Below are 25267 nucleotides of genomic sequence, written 5' to 3' on the forward strand. Positions count from 1 at the left end.
CATTTGTGGCTTGTTTGGCTTTTTTGAGTAATTTGTATGTTGCACTCATGTTGGCCAAATTTAAAAAAATAGAAAGATTTCTCTATAACGTGTTCAAGTCTTGTGTTTCAATCAGAAAGCATTCAAACACATAAATAAATAGGGGAAACATGATTTCAATAAAAAAAAAAAAAGATGTTACATTTATTACATTTTTTCCATCTATTTTGACCAGAGATTTATTTAAAAAAACATCTAAAACAATAATAGCAAACATCCAATGCAATAATTAAGCAGATAGACAGAAAAATACCCTCAAGGATTCACAGTATTGATTCACAAAGCCTTTTCTCTGTGGGCCATTTAGACCGCTAAGGCTTACATTTGGAAAATACTTACCTTGTTATAGAAAGTTTAATGTCATATGCTATTATTTGACCCTTATGAATATTAAAGGACCCCATCTCTGGCCTATTAAAAATGCATGTGGCATTGTGGTTGTTGACGTTCACGTTTAGAACGCCCATGCAAATTGGCCTGTCTTCCCTGTCAGGGCCTAAGATGAATAATGTAGTTGTGTTGTATATTCAGGGACACACCATTGACAGTCAATTAACAAGTTTGATTGGTGTGTGAACTTATTCTTTTGAACTGTTAATTTTATGTAAATAGTATTCGCTCTCCCTTCTCTACTGTCTCTCCCCCAGCCAGGTTCAGCACAGAGAGATGTGCCCCCGTCATCACAAACCCCCCCCCACCCCCCCAAATCCCCAATTCCACCTCCCACTAAGAGTAACCAGAGTGGGATCCTTAATAATTGATCATCACACACCTGCTTGGTGGAAGCTATGGGAGTCTGCCTTTAACAGTCAAGGGGCCCCATGCTAGCCCCCTTTTGATATTCAAATCGACAAACGGTAGCCTGCCTTTATGAATCCAAAACGGAGCAGGCTTTTTTTTTTCATGAGGACGAGCTTGTTAAGAGAATCTGGCCACCTCAAACAACCTGATGGAGCCCTTTCTTGTTGGAGGTGGATATGATGGTATTTGATGGCTCATAAATGGAATGGCAATGACAATTTGTTGTCGATGTGTGGGAATCTGGCTCTTAAGTTCGGCCGATATATTAATACAAGCGCTTGGGCAGGTTGTGCTTGCAGGTAAATGATCGAGTAATTGATCCAACTGGTTGAAAGCAATGAGACCTTATTTCCCTTTCCTGCCATTTCCTCCCCGTCTCTTGTCTTGCACACTGTCCCTGTAATTTAGAGCTGCAGAGACAGAACTTGAGGATTCATCAAAGTTGACAAGTGAACCGAGGAGCTGGGGATCATGGCAAACCCATCTGATTATGGAAATTGCAATGATCACATCTGCCCTGTAGCTAAATAATTGTGCGCCAAGAATCTTGTTCTGCTGGTATTCCGTAAAATACATGGATTTCTCGAAGGGAAAATGTTAGGTCTTTTTCAGTTCTGTTTTGTAATGGCCTATCTGCAAAGCCAAATAAAGGAAACACAGGGCTTGTTTGAAATGAGCTGGAGAGGAAATTTGGTTAAGAGGGTTCTAAGTCTCAAGTAATACCTCTGGTCCATTCATACCCTGGTATCCTCGCTGAATACATGATACCCCTGGCTGTGTCTTTGCTAATAAGCAAAGGACCTTGTCTCAGGCCTTTCATCCATTGATTCAGGACGTCTTGATCCTCCCTGGAGATCTGCATGTGCTTCAGGGTCCCCGCATAGGCCAGCAATTATCAACATGTCACCAACAGCTATTTGCATTGACCAGCAGCTAGTGTCCGGCGTTAATGCCATCCAACCTCAAACATTGGCAAGCCACAAGGTCTCTAAAGACCTGACCTCCTTAATGCCACTCCTCATCCTCACTCATCTCCCTGCATTAAGCAGATGGATTTTTCCAGGTATGCATTATACAAGAAGCTTAATTCTAACAGAGGTATTTAACAGAAATTGAGCTTATTATCACAGAGGTAATTAAGCTTATAAATAACACTGGTGCTAGAGATACATTGGCAGGCGTCTCACTGAATCCCTGCTTGTGAAATAGGAGTTGTTGGTGATAAAAAAAAAAAAAAAGGCAAAGGTAGACTTGTTAATTAATGCAGTGCAAACTCAAACAAAAGCTTATAATTAATGTTAATTTGATTGTCACACCTAGTTGATGAGTATTTTTCTCTTTTTTTATATATAAAAGTAATTTTAGAGTTTGAAGAGTTTGTTTCTAGAAATATACCTCCTAGATTCTCACTATGTAGAGTTGACGGGCAGGTTTTACTCCAGGAACAATGGGTTTATATTCCTTTTGTTTAGCAACACTTCCAAACAACTATCATGCCAAAACATTTCTCTAAAAGACTATTATTAAGTGTTGAGTGTTGATTGGTAGAGGGATGCTAGCCTTTTTCCTAGTTGGTCATTGCCATGCCAAGTGCCCCCATGTAGCTTAAGCCTCTAGCCGGGACCCCCATATTGCACATTTTCTTTAATTGTCATATGTCATACCTTACGATGACATATATTTGAATGTTACTGTCAATAATGATGTTATTAGTTGATTTTCATTTTTGTTCCAATTTTCTCCCTCTTCCTCCAAGTTCCTGTGACCCCCCTAGTGCCCCCCACACAGTGTTGTGCCCCCACTTTGAAAGATTCTGGGATAGCTTATTCAATATTTGATCCAGACAAAACTATCTCAACAAATATTTGATGGATTGCCATTCAAATTATGGAGAGCTAGTCATGGTACCCAGAGGATAAATCTAGTGGCATGGGTGACAAACAGCTAGTTAGGGTTAGGGTTAGTTAGGTCAAGTGGAAAAGTTCCAAATCTACTGGACTGGTGGACTGGCACAAAACCTTGTATCGACATTCATGGTTTCCAGACAGTGTGCCATACTGACTCGTTTGATCCTCTGATCTGTCCGATATTTCCAGAATGAGGTTCAATTTATGGTTCAAAGTGAAACATCTCAATGGCTATTGGATGGCTTCACATCTTGTACTTCCTAGGATTCATTGAAATAGGTTTGGTTGTTTCTGAACTATTGCAGCTCCACCATCTTGTCAAAATGTTCATGATTCAATAGTTGTGTTTGTGTCCAAATATTTCAAAAACAAAGGACACCAAATGCTATGTTTTCAGTGGGACGCAAATGTCAACAGTGAACATGACAAACATACGCCTACATCAGCTTCACAACATTGTCACTGTGAGCATGTTAGCATTCTGACAGACACGTTCATGCAGCTTGTTATACCATAATGAATAACAATGCTGTGTTTCTGTTTTTGTATGCTTTCTTTTCTCCAGGTCGATCAGTCGGTTTTCTGTGCAGGCCAGATCGCTTTGGTCCCCTGCACCATGCAGCTGGTGAAAGCTGGCACCAGGACCCAGGCCTGTATGTCCTTCAGCTACGTGAAGAAGGTTCTGGAGGCGGTGATCGGCACTCTGACTTTAGCTCATGTCCTGCAGGCCCATTGCTACACAACAAGACACCAAGACGTCCCCGTCATCCGGGCCGTGTGGGAGAGCATGCTGAGGGCCGCTGAGGAAGAGAAGGTCAGCCACTGCGGAGTGAGAGTGTTGTTTTATGAAGTATATAGAAGAAGAAGAGCAATGACTGGCTGTTTTATTATAGATGCAGAGGAAATATTGATCACACTTATAATGTGATACTACAGCCACATAGAATGAACCCATGTTTAATGGATTAGAAGACGGCGTCGATAAATAAGTAAAAAAAAAAGGAGAAACTTTATATCTTATGCAAGTTTTTCAGAGAGGCCTTTCAGAATTATATTTCATAGTTGTGAAATAAGTGAAAGTTCCTCACCCCTCTCTGGCCCCCTTGAGACCCAAGTCGCTGCGACTGATATTTACCAGTGAGCGCGCTCATGAAAAGTTGATGATGTGGGAAACGCTGGTGTCTTTGATAATGCGGCGCTTGGCACAGAAGCAGATGTCTTCCTCAGAGCTTCCCTAATCCTTTGCCCCCACACACCATTTTGGAGCTCCGTTCAACTCTCAGAGCAGCTTATCCCCCCCCCCCCCTTCCACCCCCCTTTTTCCTGCCACCTCCCTCCATCCCTCCCCGCCGCTCCACCGCCCCGGCTTACAACCCTGCTCCGTACGTCTAATAGGGGCACCAGTCTCCCTTGGCAGCCCTTCTCCTCCCACTGTAATCTGTCTAGCCATGGGAATAGGGCCTAAGGGAGAGGCGGGTGCCCACCTCCAACATGTGGCTCTGTTCCCCGACAAACACTATAAGACTGGAGAGAAGATGTCAACTTTGTGTCAATTCCATATAAGTGCAGAAGTATATAAAAAAAACAAGTTATTCAAGGCCAGCAATGGTTGTCTCTAAGCTTTAAAGTGTGAATTTTTTGAGTTCCAATTCAGATTCATACTACAGTTCAGCAGATCTGAGTAAAAAACAAGTGTCTGTTATAATATATATTCATATCTAAGATATATAAGATAGCCTTGAAAATGTACCAGCCATTTAGCATGCAGAGCAAAGCTTTGGGAGGTGACACGACCGACCTGATGTTAGAGATCACTGAAGATGGACAACATCCACCATCTGTTGTCCTTCCATGAGATGTGTCAGAACAATCAAAAAAAAAATATGAATTCAGCTGGCCCAGGAGACTATGTTTTATTTTCAACAGAATCTCAGATTAAGCCGCTCTAATTGACAGCACAAACAGTTGAGTTCTCCCCTAAAGAATAGAGCGAGCTGCTCAGGTGGTGGATCACCGACCTGACCCTGTTTCTGTTTCTCTCTGGTGGCAGACCGTCAAGGTGGGACTTTCAAACTTGGCCTTCACACTTTCCCCCTCTCGTCGAGTCGAAGCACAGACGTATAAAGGTGTAGCAGAAGCTAAGGAAAGCAGCTGTGGGGGGTGGGGGATAATGTTTCATCCCAAACTTGGTGCATTGCTCTCTCCCTGGGGTGGGGATTACACAAAGCACCAGTGCTCATTTAAATGGACTGTACTTAGAATGTTTAACCCAGGTCAAACACTGAAAACAACTCCCATGGATAGCAGATACGGTAACCTACACTAGCTGGCACAAACTTAAACTAACTGATCGAGCCCTCTTACAACAAAAAGCCTTTGATGGTGTTTCACACTAAAACTTCTTCAATTTGACAATTTTTTTTAAGGATGAGCTCCATGTTTGTATGCAAAACGCAGCAAGCCCCCTTGAACTTTTTCTGTGTGAATCTGGCTGAGCCAATGTGTGAACAGAGCAGGAACATTTTTGGAAAGTTCTCCAAAAGCAGGCAGGGGTGGAGATGTTTATATCACATGTAGTGAAGCAACTTCATACTCTTTCCTTTTCGCCGGTGTGTTCTTTTCCAATCTTCCATTTATACTCTGTTAAAAATCCAAAATCTTGCAGTATTTATATATAAAAGCAAAAGCTGTCATCGTGGGGTCGGACATGGTTCCTTGGTCCAACATTTCCACACCATTTTTACTTCATGTCCTGCCTGCTCTGACACAAGAATATTATTCCCAATATTCTCAAACTGCAAGTAATAAAGGAGGGTCCCACTCGACAACCCCGGGGATCTCTGGCACTTGAAGCCTAACAGTCTACACGGTTGAGTTGTGGGGGGCCAGTAGGGGCCATGTGGTTGGGTTGGTAGTATCAGCGTGTTCACTACTTGGAGCTGGCATGTACGGAGCCTGGGTCTGCCAAAATATGAGGCCATATTTTGCTGCACAGTAACCTTGAATATTTTTCTTTTTGTCATCTGATTAATATAAAGTTACAAAAAAAAAATAAGAAAGAAATGTGAAAATGATTCCTTATATTCTTCAACTGCTTGTAAGAAAAAAGTTAGAAGATGAATCATATAAAGAACTTAAATATGTCATGTTCTAGTGACTTAGTGTCAATTAGTGTAATGCAAAATGCGTTCTTTAATATGCATTCTGGACACATTATAAAGCATATTTAATATTTGGTAAAGTCAGTATGTGTTACAGTTTTGGATCCATACTGAGATTTGGGGTTGTGACTTCTTGATTTATCCTTTAAAGATACACTTGGTTTTATTTTCAGACACGGCCATCTGCAAAGTAAACCGACAGAAACGCCGCTGCCTGGTGGTGTCTGCGAAGAAGCCACGGGGCCATGTTGTTGTTGTGCGTTGATAATTTCTCTAATCAGGTGGATGAGGAAGCTTGCGGGGTTAATTGGGAGCATACTGGAGTCGCTACAAGTGTGAAATTGTATTTACGGTGCATTAAACCACAAAGAGCTTGTTTGTCTGCGTGTGTCAGAGGCTTTGATGAGCGCGGAGATTTTGATGTGATAAGTCAATCAATGTTAAACAGAAATCTCTTTGTGTGGCAATAACAGAATCTGAAAACATGTCAGAAAGTTAAAAAAAACAAAAACAATAATTATCAATGTTGATTTTAATATTTATTTTGTTATTAAGGCTAAAAATATGTCTGTATTTTTAAATGCACTACTTATAAACAAGGTTATTTTTGAAATAGTGGAAAAGTCTTTCAAGAAATGGATGAACTTTTGATTGATAATTAATTGGACTTGATAGTATTGAACTCCTGTATACTGAAGTAAACAATCTTTTTATATTTAGCTTGCTTACTTTAGACTTTTGAAGTCATCCTGGCTTCTTCTATGGTTTTTAATGGCCTCCTGCTCTTAAACTTTTACTCACCACACTCTCATGGCCCTGTGTGTTTCATTTACACAAAAAAATGTCTGACGATCTCAGAGCAGAGTCTCAAGAAGAAAAAAAAAAAAACTGAATGGGCAGGGATATTATTGCAGACTGACAGCACTACAGTAAGTGCTGAGACATAGAGCCACATGCTGAAGGTGTCCCGCTGGGCAGGAAATGTAGGGGAACTGGCTAAGCAGCGCGCTCCCATCAGCTCCCTGCTGTTCCACCGCCTTTACACCACTTCCTTATTACCGTGTTTACCGTTCGGCTTTCACGCCTCTCGGCCCCTTCCGACCCGCCGCACGCTCCAGGCACGCCGAGGAGAGTTGGAGAGGGAGGAAAGTGGGGAGAAAGAAAACAAACATGAAGAGCGGCAGGTCACACACCATCAGAGTGGAGAGCTGAGCGCAGCAGATCCAGACTTCATGCCTTTACCTGCTGCCCACCGAGCGAGAGAGCGCGCTGGGGGGGGGGGGGGGAATGGCTGCAAGCCCTGCAACTGGAGTGGGATGAAGTAATGAGATGGATTGTGTTAAGTGGCTGGTGGAGAGCGGAACAGAGCCCCTTACACTCACACACACACACACACACACACACACACACACACACTGCCACCTGCCTGCCCTTCCATGCCACTCCAGCACTCCGCTACACCACATATCAAAGTTTTGATTTTATTGGATTCATTTAATAATTGATCTCAGGTCTCTGGTCAGGTAGGTATGTCAGCTAGTGCCCCCCCCCCCCTCACTCCTCTGGCAGGAGCTTACACTCAGAGCTAAGTCTGACACTTTCACACACACACACACACACACACACACAATAAATGCAAGATTAGCACATTTAGTTCCACAGAAGTGCTGAACAAACTTTCCCCCCCTAACGTAACATTTCGGTGGTTACATTAATAAAGAAGCAAATGGGGATTGATGTAACCTCGTCCGACAGCTCTGACAAAAAGTCAGCAACTGTGCCGTGACAATAAAGTCCTGCCAGAGGCTGGAAGTGCAGTGCAGAAAGTCCCCTGATCTCCTTTGCGGATGGTCGGTTGGGTAGAGTACCTCAGCACACAAGGCCTGCAGGGTGGCCTTTAAGCCTGGCTGAGCAGGACCCCCTGTCCTGTCACTTCCCTCCACAGTTCCCACTCTATGTTCCATGCTCAATCACTATTGACAAGTGGAGGAGCAGTTCCCCTTTAGGAGAATACCTAGCCTGCGCCAGAAGTGCTAATATAACATTTATCAAAGCATAGGACACGTATGTGTGCTGTCATTTCGTCTGACATGCCAAGACGCCGGCGCTGACACGGCCATTGTTCCCCGCTCTTGAGGTTGTTGTTGTTGTTGTTGTTGCTGTTGTTGATCACAGCTAGCCTCGGCTCTCTTCAAACTCCAGCAGAATAAAGAAACCTTAACCCAACCTGTGCACACATACTCACTTAGGACACTCGCTTTCAGCCTCCACTCTCGAAGGCAAGAGGTTAGCTGTTGATACACAATTAAGCGTTTGCTAAAGTTTAATCTGAAGGTAAGTGCTGCCTCAGTGAATCTGTCTGATTGGGTCATGACGGGCTCGTCTGATGAAGGGACAAAGAGGCCGTCCACGGCTCTTGTCAATGATTTCTCTCTTCTTCTTCTTTTTTTTTTGTGAGCGTGTGTGCGAGTGAATATCAAAATAAAATGTAAGTAACCTGTTATTATTCTGCGCTTACAAAGTGGGGTGTAAGTGGATGAAAATTGATCCAGCAAATTGAAAAGGGGGTTAAGTGTTTTTGCCCTATCGACTCCGACTGGAATGACGGTTATATAAAACACTCATTTCTCTCCCATTAGCAGATAAAGCCACAGCCAAGTATTATTAGAGGGGCCACATTGTAGCACTGCTTCAAGACATTTTGTTACTGCTAATGGCCCCCGAGTCCAAAGGAGGGGGGGGGGGGGGGGAAAAAGCACAAATTTGGGCTCTGTGGATAAAAAATTGAGGCAGTTTTCCACTTAATGTTTGGGGAGAAACCGCCGTAATGTGTCGTGAGTGATCCTCTCGTGAAGGTTAGAAGTCATTGCACATAGGGCCTGTCATGTTTGCTGTGAAAGTGAATGCATTTGTGTGTGTTTTTGATTCAAGCAGTATGGATTCTTTCTGAAGTGTTTGTACACTATCATTACCAAGGGGTCACCTCACAATCTCATTTTAATTGATACTCTGTCAGTCTGTCAAGAGAAAAAGCCTTTCTTAGTGCTGTGTAGTAGAATTCTATGCTGTGCTTTACGATAATGTTTAATGTGTGTGGAGGTTATTTTTGTGTGTGTGTGGTTAGAAAGCTCAGCGTGTCTCTCAGCAGGAGGGCCGTATACATGTGATTGTAGTGCCACAAGTATATAATTTCCCAGCCACTTAATTTGAATAAAAATCTGTCTGTGTTGCAGGACTTGTTGTGGGAGCCTGAGCTCGAACGTCCGCCATTGTTTGTCGCCACGGTGCCCGCCTTACCCAGGGGTGCAGCGGTTGAGCTTCACGTCACCGCCGTCCGGGACGATCCGATCAAAAGGACTTCTCAGCGCACGACCACAAAGTTAGCACGCGGGTCCATCGAGTGCCGCGGTGTCATGTCCGCCGACATGTCCAGCGCTTCACTTTCGCTCTCCCTCGCTGTGCCGGGTGACAACCTGGAGGTCAGCAGTGAAAAGGGTGTAACGCATGAAGTCGTAGCGACGTTCGTTAACGCCATGAAGAAACTGGAGGCGGAGCTGGTGCCACTGTGTGCCAGGGTGTTCTACAAGTGCAGCCACTCACAAGCACAGGGGATTGTTGAAGGTAAGCCACTAAAACTCAAAGTGTAAGCTTAAAAATTGTTCCAATATTTGGCCTCATTTTGGAGGACTTTTGGGAAACAAAGTTGTTCTTTTGAAGGCAGCACTCTTGAGATGCACTGCTTCTGCAAGTTAAGCGCCACATCACTGTATTAATGGAAACAAAGTGACAGCCCACTCTCTGTGCACCCTCTTCTCAAAGAAAGTTTGGCATGACATCAGTGAAGTCAATTCCATAAAGTATTCTAGGAAGCAGTCTCTCCAGAGGGATCTCCACTCCTTCCTGTGTTTAATTATTATAGTCATTTGTTGTGTCTGCACTGTGTACAGTAACCCGAGCAGCTGGCACAGTCTTTTGTCATCATTACGCTTTCATACGCCGACGTCTCCTGCTCCCAGGTTCTCGACAAAAGCAAATGTGGAGCGGTATTTGTTCTATCCAGAGAGATGTTCTCTCGGAGGGGGGGAAAAGGGCGACGAGCACATCGATCACACGGGGCTCACTTGTCAAGTCATCGCCGAAGCAGTCAATTAACATTTTTGAGTCTGAGCCAAACCAGCCATCTTTCTGTCATTCTTCGCTTTGACATAAGTCATCTTTTTTTTTTTTTTTTTTTTTTCTCGGGGTGGTGAATTTATGGTTAGCGGTGATGAATGGGGAAAAGGTTGATCTGTTTGGAGTACGTGTTGATATGCATGACAGACTAACACGGCTATTTGTTTTGTAACCTAATTATATAATTGTTATTCAACATTGTTTCATGATATATGATGCATGACATTTATTCCACGTGGGGCTCACAACAGAAGAGAAAAAAGATTGAGCGATGAGGAAGAATCCTGAGAAAAATCTAGATTGATAAAAATTGGTTAAACGTATAATGTGTAGAATTTTATTACAGTGTTTACATTAAATATATCTGAATTAAAAATAGACCAAACTTATGTTAAATAGATGTTTTGTTGAGTACTTACATTACCTCAAATATTTCCAGCAGTTATCAAAGCCAGAGAAATCCGTTATTTTATAGTTGCAACGGGACGTTTCTTGGCCTGGCAGCCGCCATGACAGATCGAACATGTTTGTTGTTGCCATGGAAACACCGGATGTTATGTCAAAGACCGCTACTTGGATACATAGTCGGTAAACATATTCTCTTCCTCAGGTCTGTTTCGCCCGTTACAGTCAACGCGGAGGTCGTTTTCTAAGGGGGGGGGAGGTAGCAGAGAGCACTCCCATGATTCCCCGCCAGCCTCAACATCATCTTTTGTTAATGTTTTGATTGCGAGCCAACCATGGCGACAGGCACTACATACTGTGCTTTTAAGTAGATGTTGATATGGCCAAAAAAATGCAAAATGTACATATGGTAGTAAAATTAGAACAATTACTAGAGGGGCTCTCTGTAGAAAGTGCTCAAATCTGTTTGTTTTTTCAAATAGTTTTTAAACCCTGGGTTACTAGGTCATTGGTTTACTGGAGCAACCTCAATGTCAACCCGTCAAATGTGTTTCTTTGATTATCTTCTGCACAGACTGCTTCCCTAAAACCATTTACTGACTCATCATTGAGCTGGAATCTGCTACCTTACCCCGCACGCATAGTCAAGCGCTGGAAGCCTACCCATGGGCGATTTTATGGGTCACAGCCTCTGCTCATTGGGTGATGAATCCAAAAGTCAAAGGAGGAAAAGTAACACCTCTGGCGCTAGCAGTCACAGCCTCACAACTGCTGCTGTCAGCGCGCAGACAGACAACAACGCTGGGGCAAAAAAAAAAAAAAAAAAAAAAATGGGACCGCACTACCCCCCACCCCTTCGGTTACTTGCGTTAGAATTCACAGCTGATAGACATGACATATGCTCCAAATGAAACCTTTAAACATCTTGTCTCAACTTGTTACTTACGATAGAAAGGTTCTCGCAGAGATAGGCCCACACACCTCAAGTAAAACTTTGACTTTCATGGAAGGAGTCATATTAGGATTTTTACCTTTTGATAGATAAAATACACATTATAGAAATATAACTAAAAATATGTTAACAATAATGCGCTGAACTCACCAAAAGCACGTAACAACTGGGTGCTGAATCCTGAATAAATGTCAAATACAAGAAAACAGTAAGGACAGCACAAATGACTTCAGCATGCATCGGGCAATGTTCACAATCTTGCACCTTTCACAATTTTACACCTGCCTGTGTGGCAATAGAAAAAAAAAATTTGGGGGCACCCATTGCCTTGTGGTTAGTGTGCATGCCCCCATAGTGTGCATGCCCCCATGTACGGCGCCTATAGTCCTCCAAGCAGATGGCCCGGGTTTGAATCCTTTCCCGCATGTCTTCCCCCACTCTCTCTCTCATTTCTGACTCTACCCACTGTCCTATCTCTAAATAAAGGCTTACAAAGCCCAAAAACAAATCTTAAAAAAAGAACACTTTGGAGAACTGTTCCTATCACAGACTAAATATCGACATCAAATTTTTTGATCTCTTGGCTTCTCAATCCAACAAACATGAAACACAAGGTTACAATTTGCTCTCAGTGGTTACCCTAGAATTACAACTGCAACATTCATATGAGTCATTTTTTCTTTATGCAAGTAGGTTCATCACAGAACTTTTATTCAGGAGATCATTTTTAGAGATCTAAACTAACGGCATGTTGACTTCTTCTTTTAGCCCAAGCCACTCGTTTTTTTTATTAAACCTTACTAAAAAACAGAGCAGCTAATGATTGTTAGTTGAATTAGTGGATTAGTTACTTCTTATAGTTACTTTACAATGCAGCCTCTGCCATCAGTTCGTGATTGGGTAGGTGTGTCCTGCGGTATGAACGCTCTTTGAGTAGTCAGAAGAATAGAAAAGACAAGCTCAAGTCCATTTACCATTACCAGATCTAACTCTTTATTGTCTTAATCCCCTACTCTGTTCCCTCATTGTTCATTTTAACATTCTATTAGGAACATTTTCCAGCATTAACAGTAACCTGTAGTAGGAAGAACATCCATTCAATAGCAAAGAGAGTGAACCAAACCAGTTCCATTACAGGCCAGAAATAAAGAACCATTAGCTAAAAGATGTCATTAACCTTAATAGCATTGATGGGAAAACTGCTAAGTCAGGTGAAAATTGTCTGCGGCTTCATCACTGTGAGAATCCTTTTTCACCTAAAAGTAGGAATGTCATTTGTTCATATTATTTATTAGAGCGGCTCTATGACAGAGATGTGGAAGTCTTCTGTCCCTCTGTTGTTCCACTGTGCACACCCAGCCCCTGAGCCGTTCTGTTCATTCTTCTCGGACTTAATGAACAATTTTCATGAGCCAACACTCGCTAATTACCACCTCGTTTACCGCATAATTTGACCAGTTTGAAAGTCAGTGTAGCACAACTAAAAACCACTGGCTCCGAGCCGTGGCCGCGGCTTAAGAGCCCCTTAAGCCCAGCAGGCATCAACCACTCCACTCAAAGACCCACTTTCTCCTCCTCCTCCTCCACCACCGCCTTCACTGACACCCATCCGTCTTTTCACTCAGGCCTACGATACTTCTGCATCAATCTGCACAAACAAACACAGGCGATGAGGATTTGCATAAAAGGATGTTGTGGGAAGGCATTAGCAATGGTTTGATTTTGCAAACACAGAGATTAAACTGCAGCCTTTTTTTTATTTTTTTTCTCCGCTCCCTGTGTGTTCCCCCCGTAATGCAGAATAATGGTTGGTCCTCTTGGGTAGATGGTTTAGTTCCATCTCGTTGCTAATGTGATGGCTTTTTGAATCTTACAGCCTCTGTCCACAGGCCTCTCAACGAGACTCCCTGCGTAGCCCCAAACGGGGGGTGCTGAGACACCACGGGATAGATTTGTAGTGTTCATAGAATTTTCTGCTTTTTTTTTTTTTCTGATTGGATTGGAGCGAAAGCATTCACTCAAAAGAAAGAAAAAAAACCCACAAAATTGCATGGTCACACAAGTCACCTTCACCCCCCTTTGTGCCTTTTAATACATGCATTAGCAGGCATGACTGTGATCACACACACGCTGAAAGAGCCGCTCAAAGAGAGAGCGCAATTATTTCCTATGTGTTCGTACAAAGATTAAAACATCCAGACATAAAACAGGCTTTAGTGTGCAAGGTATGATGAAGGGTGTGTTTCTTCTCTTAATGAAACCATCCCCTGTCTGTGATCTTTCCTCGACTCAATCAGTCGTCAGCTAGCCATCTCCAGAGGATGCTGCTTCCCAGGGTGCACCGCATGCTCTGATAACACATATTTAGGCTTTTAATGCCCTCCAAAAAAAAAAAAAAGCCCCCGTGTTCAGTGGGGGTATTTTAAGCTGTAGTGCATATTAGCTAATTAGGGTGTGTGGGCTCTTTGTGAGGATGTTTGGCATGCTGCGTGTGCCTCAAATGAAAGAGAACGGGGCTGATTAAATAGTGCCGAACAGCTCTCGTAACCTCTCTGTCCTGATGCCTCTCTCTAGAAGTTCACGCCAAAGTCACTTTTAGTGGTTGGCTGCAGAAATAGTAGATGTTTCTAAAAAATTTTTAAAAAGTACAAGTTTGTGTGTGCACTTTGTGACTAAAAGGCAGGGTTGATCATTCTGGAAGATTTCGAAAGTTACATCTAATCAGGGCTCAACCCCACCCCCTCCCATTGGGGCTCCTTCAAACGCCACGCCCCCCCCCCCCCCCCCCCACACACACACACACACTTACATCGACCAGATCACAACTGCTCTGTGACAAAGCAGACAGAAGACCTCAGCACGTCTTTCTCAACTTTACCAAACTAAGTTACCTCATGTCTCATTATGTGGTACCAAAACACCTAATGTTATCATACTGGATGTAAAAAACAGAACAGTATTAACCAGTCGTCGCCATCGCTGAAAAGCTTTATGAATGTTTACTTGGGGTTTGTCGCTCTTTCTTGTCTGAGCGGTTATGAGTGTGTGTGCAAATGTAAGAGGGGTCAGTTTAGCTTAGCTTTCTCTGCTAAATTCCGTTCGACACGGGATACCTCCAGCAGCAGTGAAGTGCTTGGAGTGCGGGCTGGTGCACAGCGAGGGTAGAGTACACACACGGAGCCAGGGTGGCATTACATTGATACTTTCCATCCCGACGTCACATCAGTGAAAAGAGTTTTTTTTACAGGATTACAACAGCTCTCGTTTTCGGCCCTTTTTCAGAACACGTTTTATTAATTGCCGTCGAGGTTTAAAAACCATTTATTTTTGGGCTTTTTGTGCCTTTAATGGAGAGATAGGACAGTGCATAGAGTCGGGAAATCAGGGAGAGAGAGAGAGAGTGGGGAACGACTTGCGGGAAAGAAGCCACAGGTGGGACGTGAACCCGGGCCGCCCGCCTGAGACGACAGTCTCCATACATGGGGCGCGCGCACTAACCACAGCGCCCCTAAAAAACATTTTAATGAATATACATTCTGTGTTGGCTGGATAAAATGACCAACCCTACCAACAAGATAAATTTTCAGGGATGACATTTTCATTTGTAACATGATGACAGAAAAGTAAATTAAAGCTCCTGTGAGGAACTATTTCTGTTTTGATTTTGGCGCCCCCTGTGGACATAAAAAAATTCAGCAGCGTGCAGATAATCACTTTTTCTGACAGCTCCCCCTTGAGTTGCTTTTGTAAATTTTAAAAATATCTACATAGCAATCGTCAAAGTTGTTGCTGGTGGTCTTGTTTGCACCAGCCTGCTATTTTAAACTCCTCACAGGAGCATGAACTCTATTTTGACTATGTAAGATCACAGTGACCACACCCCGGTAAGTAACACGCTGTCAAATGAATAGAAATAAGCCCGGACATCCAACCATGAGACAGGAACACTTGTGACCAATTAGTGCACGGAGCAGTGGAGGGACGGGGCAACATCCCAGCAGGCTGCTGCTAAATAGACATGCTGTCATCAAGACCAAGCTCTGGGACGCTCAATGAATTCTCACATGTCCACTGCCAGTCTGTAGTCCGGCCACACACACACACACACACACACACACACACTTAGACTTTCAGCGTCTCTCAGCTAAAGTAAAACTGAGAGGTAGTCCCAACACAGCTTCCTAACATCCCAACACAACAGGAGCAGGGGATCCATTCCACTAGATCCCCCCCCCCCCCCTAACAAGCTGCTCAATTGTCCAAAAGGGCACACACCCTCTTCCCTCCTCCTGTGTTTGGTTGTATATGGCTGGAGCTTAGAGATCAGTCCTTGCTGACCATATGTTTGCACTGCGGGGAGTTGAATAGGGGGGGGGGGGGGTACAATCTGCCAAGGATTTAAGAAATGCCAATAATTTGTAAACAGGCCCCATGTTCCCCTGGTGGAAGCGTTAAGTGCAACGTCTCTCTTGGGACAGCCGCGGTGGGACAGCTGTTTCAGAGTCTCATGTCCAACACCAGCCAGAGTTCTCATGAAAATAACGCCCCCTTCTTTTTTCCTCCTTATCTCCCTCTCCTCCCAACTACCTACCAGGACTTGAAGAAAGTCTGAGAAGCTCTCTTGGGGAGTCCAGTCCATCCATGTCCCTCGTGCCAGTCCTGGAATTGCCCGACTCCCAGATCCTCCACCTGTCCTGCTGGCTCAGTTTATAGACGCATAGCCAGAGTCAACAACCAGGCTCCAGTCATACATCCACAGCACTGGAATTCAGTGGAGGCTTTTCTGGAGGAGCAACTCTGACAGGCCCGACACCTAATGACTTACAACGGGACATCAGAGAATGTGGGAAAAGAAAAACTGCATAACTGCTCGTTAATTTTGACTGTTTATCACTGCCGATTGTTGAAAAGCAAAGCTGTGTCTGTCTCCAAGTGGTTCTGATGACGTGCGGTTTTCAGGATGTGTTTATTCCACTTCATATCCTGGAACTTGGGCCATAATTCACTTTGTCCTCTACTGGACTTGTATACTGCAGCAGCTGTTATTCTGGCTTGGAGAGGATCCTTATGGAACCTCTTTAAGCTAAATCTGCATACCAGAGGACCGGAGACCGTAGTCCACAAAAGGAGACAGTAGCAGTGTCTCGTCCCACTGGGCGATAAACTGTATCCTCCTGATATCCCACTGTTTCTGCTGGAATTTGTCTTAGCATGTTAGCTAACACCCCTCATAAAGGCCTAGCGCCACCGCTGACACCATCTGTTCAGCCGTAAACCTATAGATTTACTGTGCGACTGCTGTGTGTAATGAGTGTGGATGTGGAGTGTGTGTCTCCCTCTCATGCTCCGTGGGATTCAAGGTGTGTTATTATTGTGTAATAGGCAATCAGTGCAGAGCACCTGAAAAGATTAAGCCTCTTTATGTTTTCTATTGATTCTGAGGCAAACTGGTTAATAGAAGAGGGACGCTAGCTGCAGGGCAGGTGTGTGTGTAATGTGTGTGTGTGCTGTGTGTGTGTGTGTGTGTGTGTTTAGGGTGTCAGTGGACACAGTGTAACAGCGTGAGAGGAAAATAACGCTATTAACCGTTGCTCCTGGAACATTTCTTTTCTCAGAGATCATGAACCATATTGATGATCTGAGTTGGAATGCATCTTCACTCGGGCTATTCTCTTGATCGCGCTCGTGGATGGTCGGGGCGAGCGGAGTGGGCTATTGATCTTCACACACCCCAATGTTGTTTTGATTGTTGTTATCAAAAATTGAACAATAGAGGCAGCCAATAGAGCCTGAAGAGTTTTATTGAGGGGTTGCAAAACACAAACAAGCAATTATTTATGAGCGCAACAATGCCCTATGTACATACAGTGTGTGTAAAATAAAAAGATGTTACCCTGAAAGAAGGCGCAAATATGAGGGTACTTTGAATTGATTACTTTAATGCTTAGGTTAGAATAACACACATGTATTGAATATATTACACGGTTTTAAAGCTGTGAAACAACTTGAATTTGGCACAAATAGCCATTTTTTTTGTATCAAAGACTTCATGAATACTTTAGTTGTCAAATTACTTTTTTTTCTTTGTCTTTTTTTTCTGACCATTACTAACAACTTCAGCCCTGAGCAGACTCGCTGATCAAGACTTCTCTGAGCATGCGTCTTTCTTTCAAAATGAATGGTTTTGCAAGGACGATTGAATCATGCATCGACCTCTTGAAATGTACTGCACTTAAACTCACGCACTCGATTGAACTTCATTATTAAAGTTCCACATTTGCAAGATGTTTCCGTGTTGATTTTTGATGCCATGTGATTCTTTTCCCCCTTCATGGGTAATCAGTTAAATTACAGCAGTTTCATAATGTAACAATACATCAAAATGTGTCATTCCCATTTCAGTTAATACAAAGAAATTCTGCCACTAACATTCAGTTCATGAAATCCCTTCACTCATATATTTCAAATCCTCACCGTAAATATCACATTCAGTCTTTCAGCAGGCATGTTTTCATACATACACAGTCAGAGCCACACTTAAACCATCACACTCTAATCACAGGCAATGTGATGGCCTGTGGCAGACACATTTCTTTGTGTCTTTTACCGCTGTGTTTCCTCGCAAAATGAATAAAGACAGGGTGACATTTAGTTCTCTCGTGTGTTTTGTCAAATGTACATTTTCTACCAAGCTGACCTGCAACCCGCTCTGCAAACAAACTGGCTGTTGTGGCTACCGTTGTCCTTTGTGTACCCGCCTGCGGCCCTTGTCATTGTGGCCTTGCACATGGATTTTAACTGTGTGTTTCTTCCTCCAGGCTAACTAGGCTGATGTGTGTGACTCTCTTTCCCCACAGCAGTGAAGGCCACAGTAGGCGACCAGGGCTCAGGAGCGGCCACGCTGCACGGGACGCCTCCTGACATTGTGGTCTGTCTGCCTCAGTGACTGCTGTGGTTTTGCTTGTGTTCATGTTTGAACCCCTTTTTGTTTCATAATGTATTGTTTTCCTCAGCTGACACACAGTGAAAGCATGTCTCTTATGGTTGCAGCACTGATTATATGAAACTTGGTCTGTCTACTGAACTGGCCACCCGCACATGCTATTGAGTGGTGTCTGCTGCCCTCTAGTGGTCATTGTAAACAATGCCATTTTAAAACATACAGGCTGTGCACTACATGTTAAGAAAATTTAATATCAAATTATTTTTTTAAACAATCCATAATATTATCTATTTAGTTGTTTGTATAGTTTTTAATAAATTAAGGCCATGCCCCTTTCTGATGGACTAACAGTTCTCCTTTGTGTCTATACCACCTCAAACGTTAAAAAAAAATAATAATTCAAATATTTGGTTCCACACTTTGAAATGATTTGTCGTTATATCGGCTGCTCGTATTTGTTGAGCAGTCTTGAATCCTCGTCTTCTGTTGTTAAAACCTGCCCTGTGTGACCTCTGTGTCTTCATAGACCACGCTCCGATTCTGAAGTTTGGTCCGCTCCTCTTTTGATCATTTAAGGATCATCACCAGACTTAAGCCTGTTGTATCAAGAGCTGAACTAGATGATTGTCCATGCATTGCAACTCTATTTTCTGTCTTAGCAACTCTTCTTTGAACCGCCTACAAGTGGTCCAAAAGTGTGCTGCTAGGCTCCTGACTAAATCTTCTATAAGGTCTCATGTCACGCCCATTCTCATGTCTTTGCACTGGCTCCTGATTCAATTCAGAAACTACGATAACACTCTTAGTCTTCAGAACTTTGCATGGTCAAGCACCTTCTTTTACTGAAGAACTTCTGAAGAACTCTGAGGTCCTCTTCCTGTCCTCCTTCTGATCAGGGTTTGCTGGTTTTTCCACGTACAAGACTATAGAAACTAAAGGAGACTGCATTTAAGGCTGTAGCTCCTGAACTCTGGACCTGCCTCCACCAGAACAGAGAGCTGTGAACTCAGTGGACATTTTAAAAAACCAGCTGAAGACCCATTTGTTTAGACTTGCCTTTGTTTTAATCTTTCAGTGTCGACTTTTAGGTAATGGTCTTCTTTTACTGTCTGTTGCTGTGTCTCTATTTTGCCTCATCTGTTTTAATTATATTGAGGCTAGGAGTTATGCCCAGCCAATTGACGTAGTAGCTATTAGCCAATATTGCAAATATTGCAAAACTCCACTTCACAAACCAATGGCTTACGTCACTGAGAGTCCGTCCAGTTTTTACCCAGTCTATTCAAAGCAAAGAGGTTGCAAAATCCCGATGAATATGTATGTGATTACATGGTTGTAAATATAAAGAGTAGTTTAACTTTCAGAGTTTATAACCTATGTTCACCAGTAGAGCTAGCTGTTAACCTGATGCAACATTCATTTTTTGCTATGTGGTTAAGGACTGCTGTAAGTGTTTAATATCTGTCATGTGTAGCCGATCAAAGTTATAGTGCGGTTACCACAGTCTGAACATTTTAATAAGAAGCTGATTATCCAAGACTTTTTACAGACCGTCCAGCTGAGAACATTTGAACAAAAAACAACAACAAACTAGATTCAGATTAACCAGCTGCAGAGATGAACACATTAGTAATTACTCTTTATTAAAGTGACTGAGTCAGACTGTGGCTTTCCACGCACAGTTGGAAAAGGAGTTTGTGATTTGAAAACAGTGTTTTCATTTTCTCTTGAAATCCCACCTAAGTTTCAACATTTACTTTATAAGCGGAGAGAAGAAAAAAAAAAAGGTTATGAAATGCCTATAAATCCTCTGGTCTGCAGCCACGGTCTTCTCTTAGCATCAACAGAACAGTCATCGCACTCCTGTTAACTCCTCAGTGGAACCAGAGAAGAATGATGACAACGCTGAAACTTGAGATATCATTTGTCATGAATTGGCCATATACAAATAAAAAGTGAGTGATTGAAACCAAGTCAGATTCAGTTGTAAAGTCAGAACAGCCATTACACACAGGCAGTACAGTTATTACTTAAAAACACAGCATACAACCAAAAATGGTTTCCAAAGTCAGAGGCACCGCTTGTCAGCAACAGGCAAGGCAGGCACCTCTTTGGGGCCGCAGACCAGTAGCTCACAAACTTATACCAAAGCAGAGGCCCAAATTGTGCACACAGGAAACCTCCCTAAGAGGACCCCATCTGGTAGTATCACTATTGTTGACCTGCTTAGTATTGGGTGCATTATTGCTGTGAAAACCAATGTTTTTCAATGAAAGTCAACAAAGAAAGATGAAGAGGAGTTCTCTGTTTACAGGTGAGAAAAAATAAACAGGAAAAAAAAAGAGGAAGAGGAGTAAGCGTCGGGACACTGGAAGACATAATAGTGATAAACGCTGGTTGGAGGGCCCCCCGATTGATTTTTGCCCAGGGCCCAAATAGACTCTAGAATCGCCACTGTCTATAGTCATGAATAAGATACAGAAATCAAATCAATAAAATCATACACACCGCAAAGCAAACATCAATTACCACTCAAGTCATCACACACACACACACACACACAAAGTAACTATTCGTATGCTCTTATGCTATAGTTGACTTTGAACTAGTCAAGTTTGTGATCTTTCGAAGAACCAATTGAAAATGTGTTGTGCAAACTTTAATAATGGGAAAAAATTGAAGGATTCAGACTCTCTCTTGTGGTCCCACTGACTTGAACGTCGCTGTCAGGGCCAGAAAGTTGGAGTTAACGTTGGAGTGAGTACAAGGGCTCACTTCTTTTTGGTTTAGGAGTTCATTACAAAAGCAGAACAACAGAGGGAAACCAGCCATGCCACAAAAAAGGAGCTCAGCATTAAGACTCTATCATTTCAATATGAGGTAAATAAACAAGTCAAATGTCCCTCTATCAAAACTCAAATGGCACATCATAACTCACACTAGACATGGGAGTTTTGGCTGTGATGAATGGGGCAGAGATTTTGTCAGAAAACACTTGGAGGTCCATTTTTTAACACTCACATGTGGTCTAGACAGCACAAACAATGATCATAGTATATTGTCCGTCTTCTTTAATGGTGGGTTTGACACAAAGTTAGACGTTCCAGTCGGGGAGCACTGAAAAGGGAGTCTGAGAAAGACAGGGGAAGTGATGCAGTCTCTGTGAAATCCATAAATCAGACCCCTTCTGTGGTATTTGTTCAGAATGACAACAGACAATTCGATGGGAAATTATTGCCACATATGAGTTTGTTAACGTCGGAAATATTTTAAAGCGTCTGAGAAAAGGAAGCAGAGTTTTGGCACAAGAACATTAAACCATCTAATCCAGAAAGTTGACAGGGGATCATCAGAAAACTGAAAGTGAATAGTGAGCAGCATCTTTGCCTCAGGGTCGGTTTCCAATCACAGGATAAATCTGTAAAGAGAGACATTCCTCTTTGTCAGTGAGCTTTTCAAAGTTGTACAGTATACAACTCAAAAGTACATATTTGGGCCAAAATACATTAGTGACTGTCAGTTACAGTAAAAACCATCTTGAACTCTCAAGTCATCTGGGAAAGGTCTGCTTTTTGTCCCCAAATTCAGTACATGGAGAAGCAGCGTTCAGTTTTTATGTCCCATGTATCCTGAACCAACTCCCAGAAAACTGCACAGTGACGATTCTAGAGTCTTTCGGGGCCGTAGGCAAAAATCAACTTGGGGGCCCTCCAACCAGCGTTCATCACCATTACATTATATCTGCCAGTGTCCCGACACTTTCTCCTCTTCCCTTTTGTTTCCCTCTTTCATTTTTCTCTTCTATAGACGGAGAATTCCTCTTCATTTTTCCTTGGTGACTTCCACTGACAAACTTTGGTTTCACAGCAATTGTGTCATCCAGACTGATCAAAGGCCATTTAGGTGGGATATTTTTGGCACGCATTTACTGTAGGCCTATATAATTAAATAGGCACATCTGAAATTACACCAATTTACTCACTGATTTTAAAAATGTTACTCTGCAATTTTTTGTTTTTGTCTAAGCTGTATTTATATGTAATATTTACAGTCTATGGTTTCAACTGAGTGAATAAGATTGACATTCTTAATTAATTATTTGTTTTTACAATCACTTATACTGCCCTACAAAGGCAAAAGGCAGTAACTTCAATTTTTTCAAAAATGAGTTGTTGTCATTTTTGGAACATTACAGATGTGCTTTATTATGTGGACAGATATCTTGAGAAAATAGCAGGTTGTATTTGCCTTAACTTCCAAAAGCCCTCGAGAAACCAAGGCAGAGTCCAGTAACTTCACTCATAAGGGTCTTCTGCCTTTGTTTTGCTGCGGATCAAAATTAAGTTACTGTTTTACTGCAGTGGAGTTAAGGTGTTATGCCTTTGTTTTAATATCTGTCATCAAGCACTTCTGACACACACAGTAGCTTGACTAAAGTGTAGCAAAGAAATAGTGTTGGTTGTGTTATTTTAACTTCCAAATAAGGGTCAAAGGTCATGTTTGAGCGAACGATTTTTATGAACATTAATAACCTCTTATTGAAAAAGACAAAGAATTGCTACATTTCCAATATTCTGCCTGCAACTCATTTGGCTGGACAGCAAAAAGACTTTAAAGTCATTTTTCTCAGTTCTACACTCTGGCGAGTTAAGGTCTTTTGCCTTTGTTGCATTTTAAGGTAGTAAGGTGTATTTTTCTGGCCATAAACAAAAGTATTATGACAATTTTTCGAAATTATTACAATAGTTGTCTCAATGTAGTCGCTTTCACAGAGGAACGGAACCTAAGTTTTTTTGTACCCGGGGACGGATTTCGCGACGTACCCATCCAGGAAGTCGGTCGCATTCAGCGCGTTTTGGTTGTGTACATGCGTAACAACAGCGGTCCAGCAGCAGCAGTGAGACTAATGTCGAGATATAAATAAAGCTTGGGAGCTTACATTATCATTTATTTACGTTACTTCGGCATCAAACAGTTACGTTATCATCTAAAGTAAGTTCTAAACTGTCTTCTTAAAGCTTCTTTATCAGCTTACAGGGTGACTAGCTGACGTTAAGTAGCGTTACTACTTTTGTTATTTGCTACGATATGCAAAAAGAAAACTCGCTGGAGGAAATTAAGAACCTATATTAGTTTAATAAAAGAAACGGAAATGCATTGAAATAGTAATGTTATTCATAACTACACAAACGCTCCCTCTTTTTTCTTGTTACTTAACCAACTTCACTTAGCGTGCTAACTTTCTTAGCTGTGTTTTTGAGTAGAAGGGCAAAGGGAAAATGCTTTTTTGGGGGGGGGTCTCAATGAGTGGCTACCCTTCGTTTACAACCATGTAATTCCTCTCTCTTTCTGACAGACGTCATTGTAGCTGCTTGAAATGGCCACAACAGAGAAAGAAACGCCGGCTAAAAAGGCTGCAGCTCCTTCAGTGTCCCAGATAAATGCAGAATACGTCACACAGGTAATATTTGTTTAGTAACCTACACAGGTGTATGTTTAGTGTTCATGTGCCTTTTTAATGCTGCTTTTATAATATCCAGAATACTAATACACTCCTCATTGTCAGTCATCATGGTATGCTGTTATAAGATTGTTACAGGACCCTGAGTTGACTTTTTAGAAGATGAACTATGAGTAACTGCATCTTGTGCCATTCTTCTACACATGGCTTTCTACAAACATCTGGAGTTGTCAGCCAGTGGGGGGAAAAGATGCCAGCTCGGGGGCTTAGTAGGCATGGCCCCCTGAGTAAACAATGTGTCCATAAAATCCCAACTTCAGTGTCTTCTGGTACTTTTCAAAGCCTCTATTCTATCATATACACTGATATTTAAAATATCTTATGTTTAAGTTTGCTCACATAATTCTGATCACTCGACTGGAAGGTAACTGTGCAAGTACGTGCATAACTGCTTTTCAATCTGGAGGTTTATAATACTTAGTGTGCAATATTAACCTTAAAAACAAATAACAGTGTAATTATATAATGTGAAAAATATGTGTGCAATAAGAGATAATAAGTGCAATAAGAAAACGTATTTATATTTTAATTTCATTGTACAGTGTTCCCCTTGTTATTTTTCTTGTATTATATCTTTGCTTTAATACAGTGTATAACTTCTGTACAGTTTATTTTAAATCACTTAGCTGTTACTACAACTTATTTATTTTTACTTTAACTTTTTTTTGTACTTTTCTACTCTTTTTTTTCTTACAATGCTATTCTATTTTATATATAATTTTAACTTTTTTTTTGTAGAAGCTGACTCAGGGAGAAACGCACAAGAATTCCAATGTACCTGTACTGTCCTGTACCTGTGCAAATGGCAATAAACATCTATTCTATACTTGTGGTACTCCATATAGCACACTCTGCTGGTGACAGCTAGAAAGAGAACTGCTAGTGTAATACTCAAATAACATACTATGTGACTAGTAAATAAATAAATTAACATCGGTGCATATCTGCGGTAAAATTAGCTGATACAGATAGTCACTGGATAGGCTAATATCGCCTGATAATATTGCTTGGCCAATTAATCGGTTGGACTCTAGTCCTTGGTAAGACACTATACCATCAGTATCTGAAAGGCTGAAAGTGACATGTAGTGTTAAATCACTTTGAGTAGTAAGCAGACTTGATAAGCGCTGTTCAAGTCCATTTACTATATAATCTAGTCTACAACCTTTCTTGTTGCTCAATGAACTTATGTGTCTGTGTAGGTTCTCGTGTTTGAACTTGTGTGTTTCTGAACTTTAGTGTTGTTCTGCTGCCAGGTTTAACCATCATCTATGTTTTCTTTATTGTTTTAGTTGGCGAATAAATACTGGGCTCCTCATGCAAAGAACAAACTACCCTTTGACCCCAAGGTGAGTCGAGTGCATC

General features: G+C 42.1%; 2 protein-coding genes across 6 annotated transcripts in view; both read left to right on the plus strand.

Moving 5' to 3' along the window:
• dph6 (diphthamine biosynthesis 6) overlaps window positions 1–17725 on the plus strand; it is a 63653-nt gene extending 45928 nt beyond the window's left edge. For 2 of the 3 annotated variants that reach the window (XM_061062892.1, XM_061062893.1), the window contains exons 13-15: window positions 3313–3561; window positions 9142–9529; window positions 16033–17725. In XM_061062892.1, coding sequence (XP_060918875.1) covers window positions 3313–3561; window positions 9142–9529; window positions 16033–16151 — 756 coding nt within the window. In that variant the 3' untranslated portion in view covers window positions 16152–17725. The remainder of the gene's footprint in view (window positions 1–3312; window positions 3562–9141; window positions 9530–16032) is intronic. The other variant, XM_061062894.1, reaches the window with a different exon arrangement.
• Window positions 17726–23214: 5489 nt separating this feature from the next.
• aqr (aquarius intron-binding spliceosomal factor) overlaps window positions 23215–25267 on the plus strand; it is a 57314-nt gene continuing 55261 nt past the window's right edge. For all 3 annotated transcript variants that reach the window (XM_061062360.1, XM_061062359.1, XM_061062361.1), the window contains exons 1-3: window positions 23215–23373; window positions 23738–23842; window positions 25195–25251. In XM_061062360.1, coding sequence (XP_060918343.1) covers window positions 23759–23842; window positions 25195–25251 — 141 coding nt within the window. In that variant the 5' untranslated portion in view covers window positions 23215–23373; window positions 23738–23758. The remainder of the gene's footprint in view (window positions 23374–23737; window positions 23843–25194; window positions 25252–25267) is intronic.

Source organism: Labrus mixtus, chromosome 18 (assembly GCF_963584025.1).
Source record: "Labrus mixtus chromosome 18, fLabMix1.1, whole genome shotgun sequence".
NCBI lineage: Eukaryota > Metazoa > Chordata > Actinopteri > Labriformes > Labridae > Labrus > Labrus mixtus.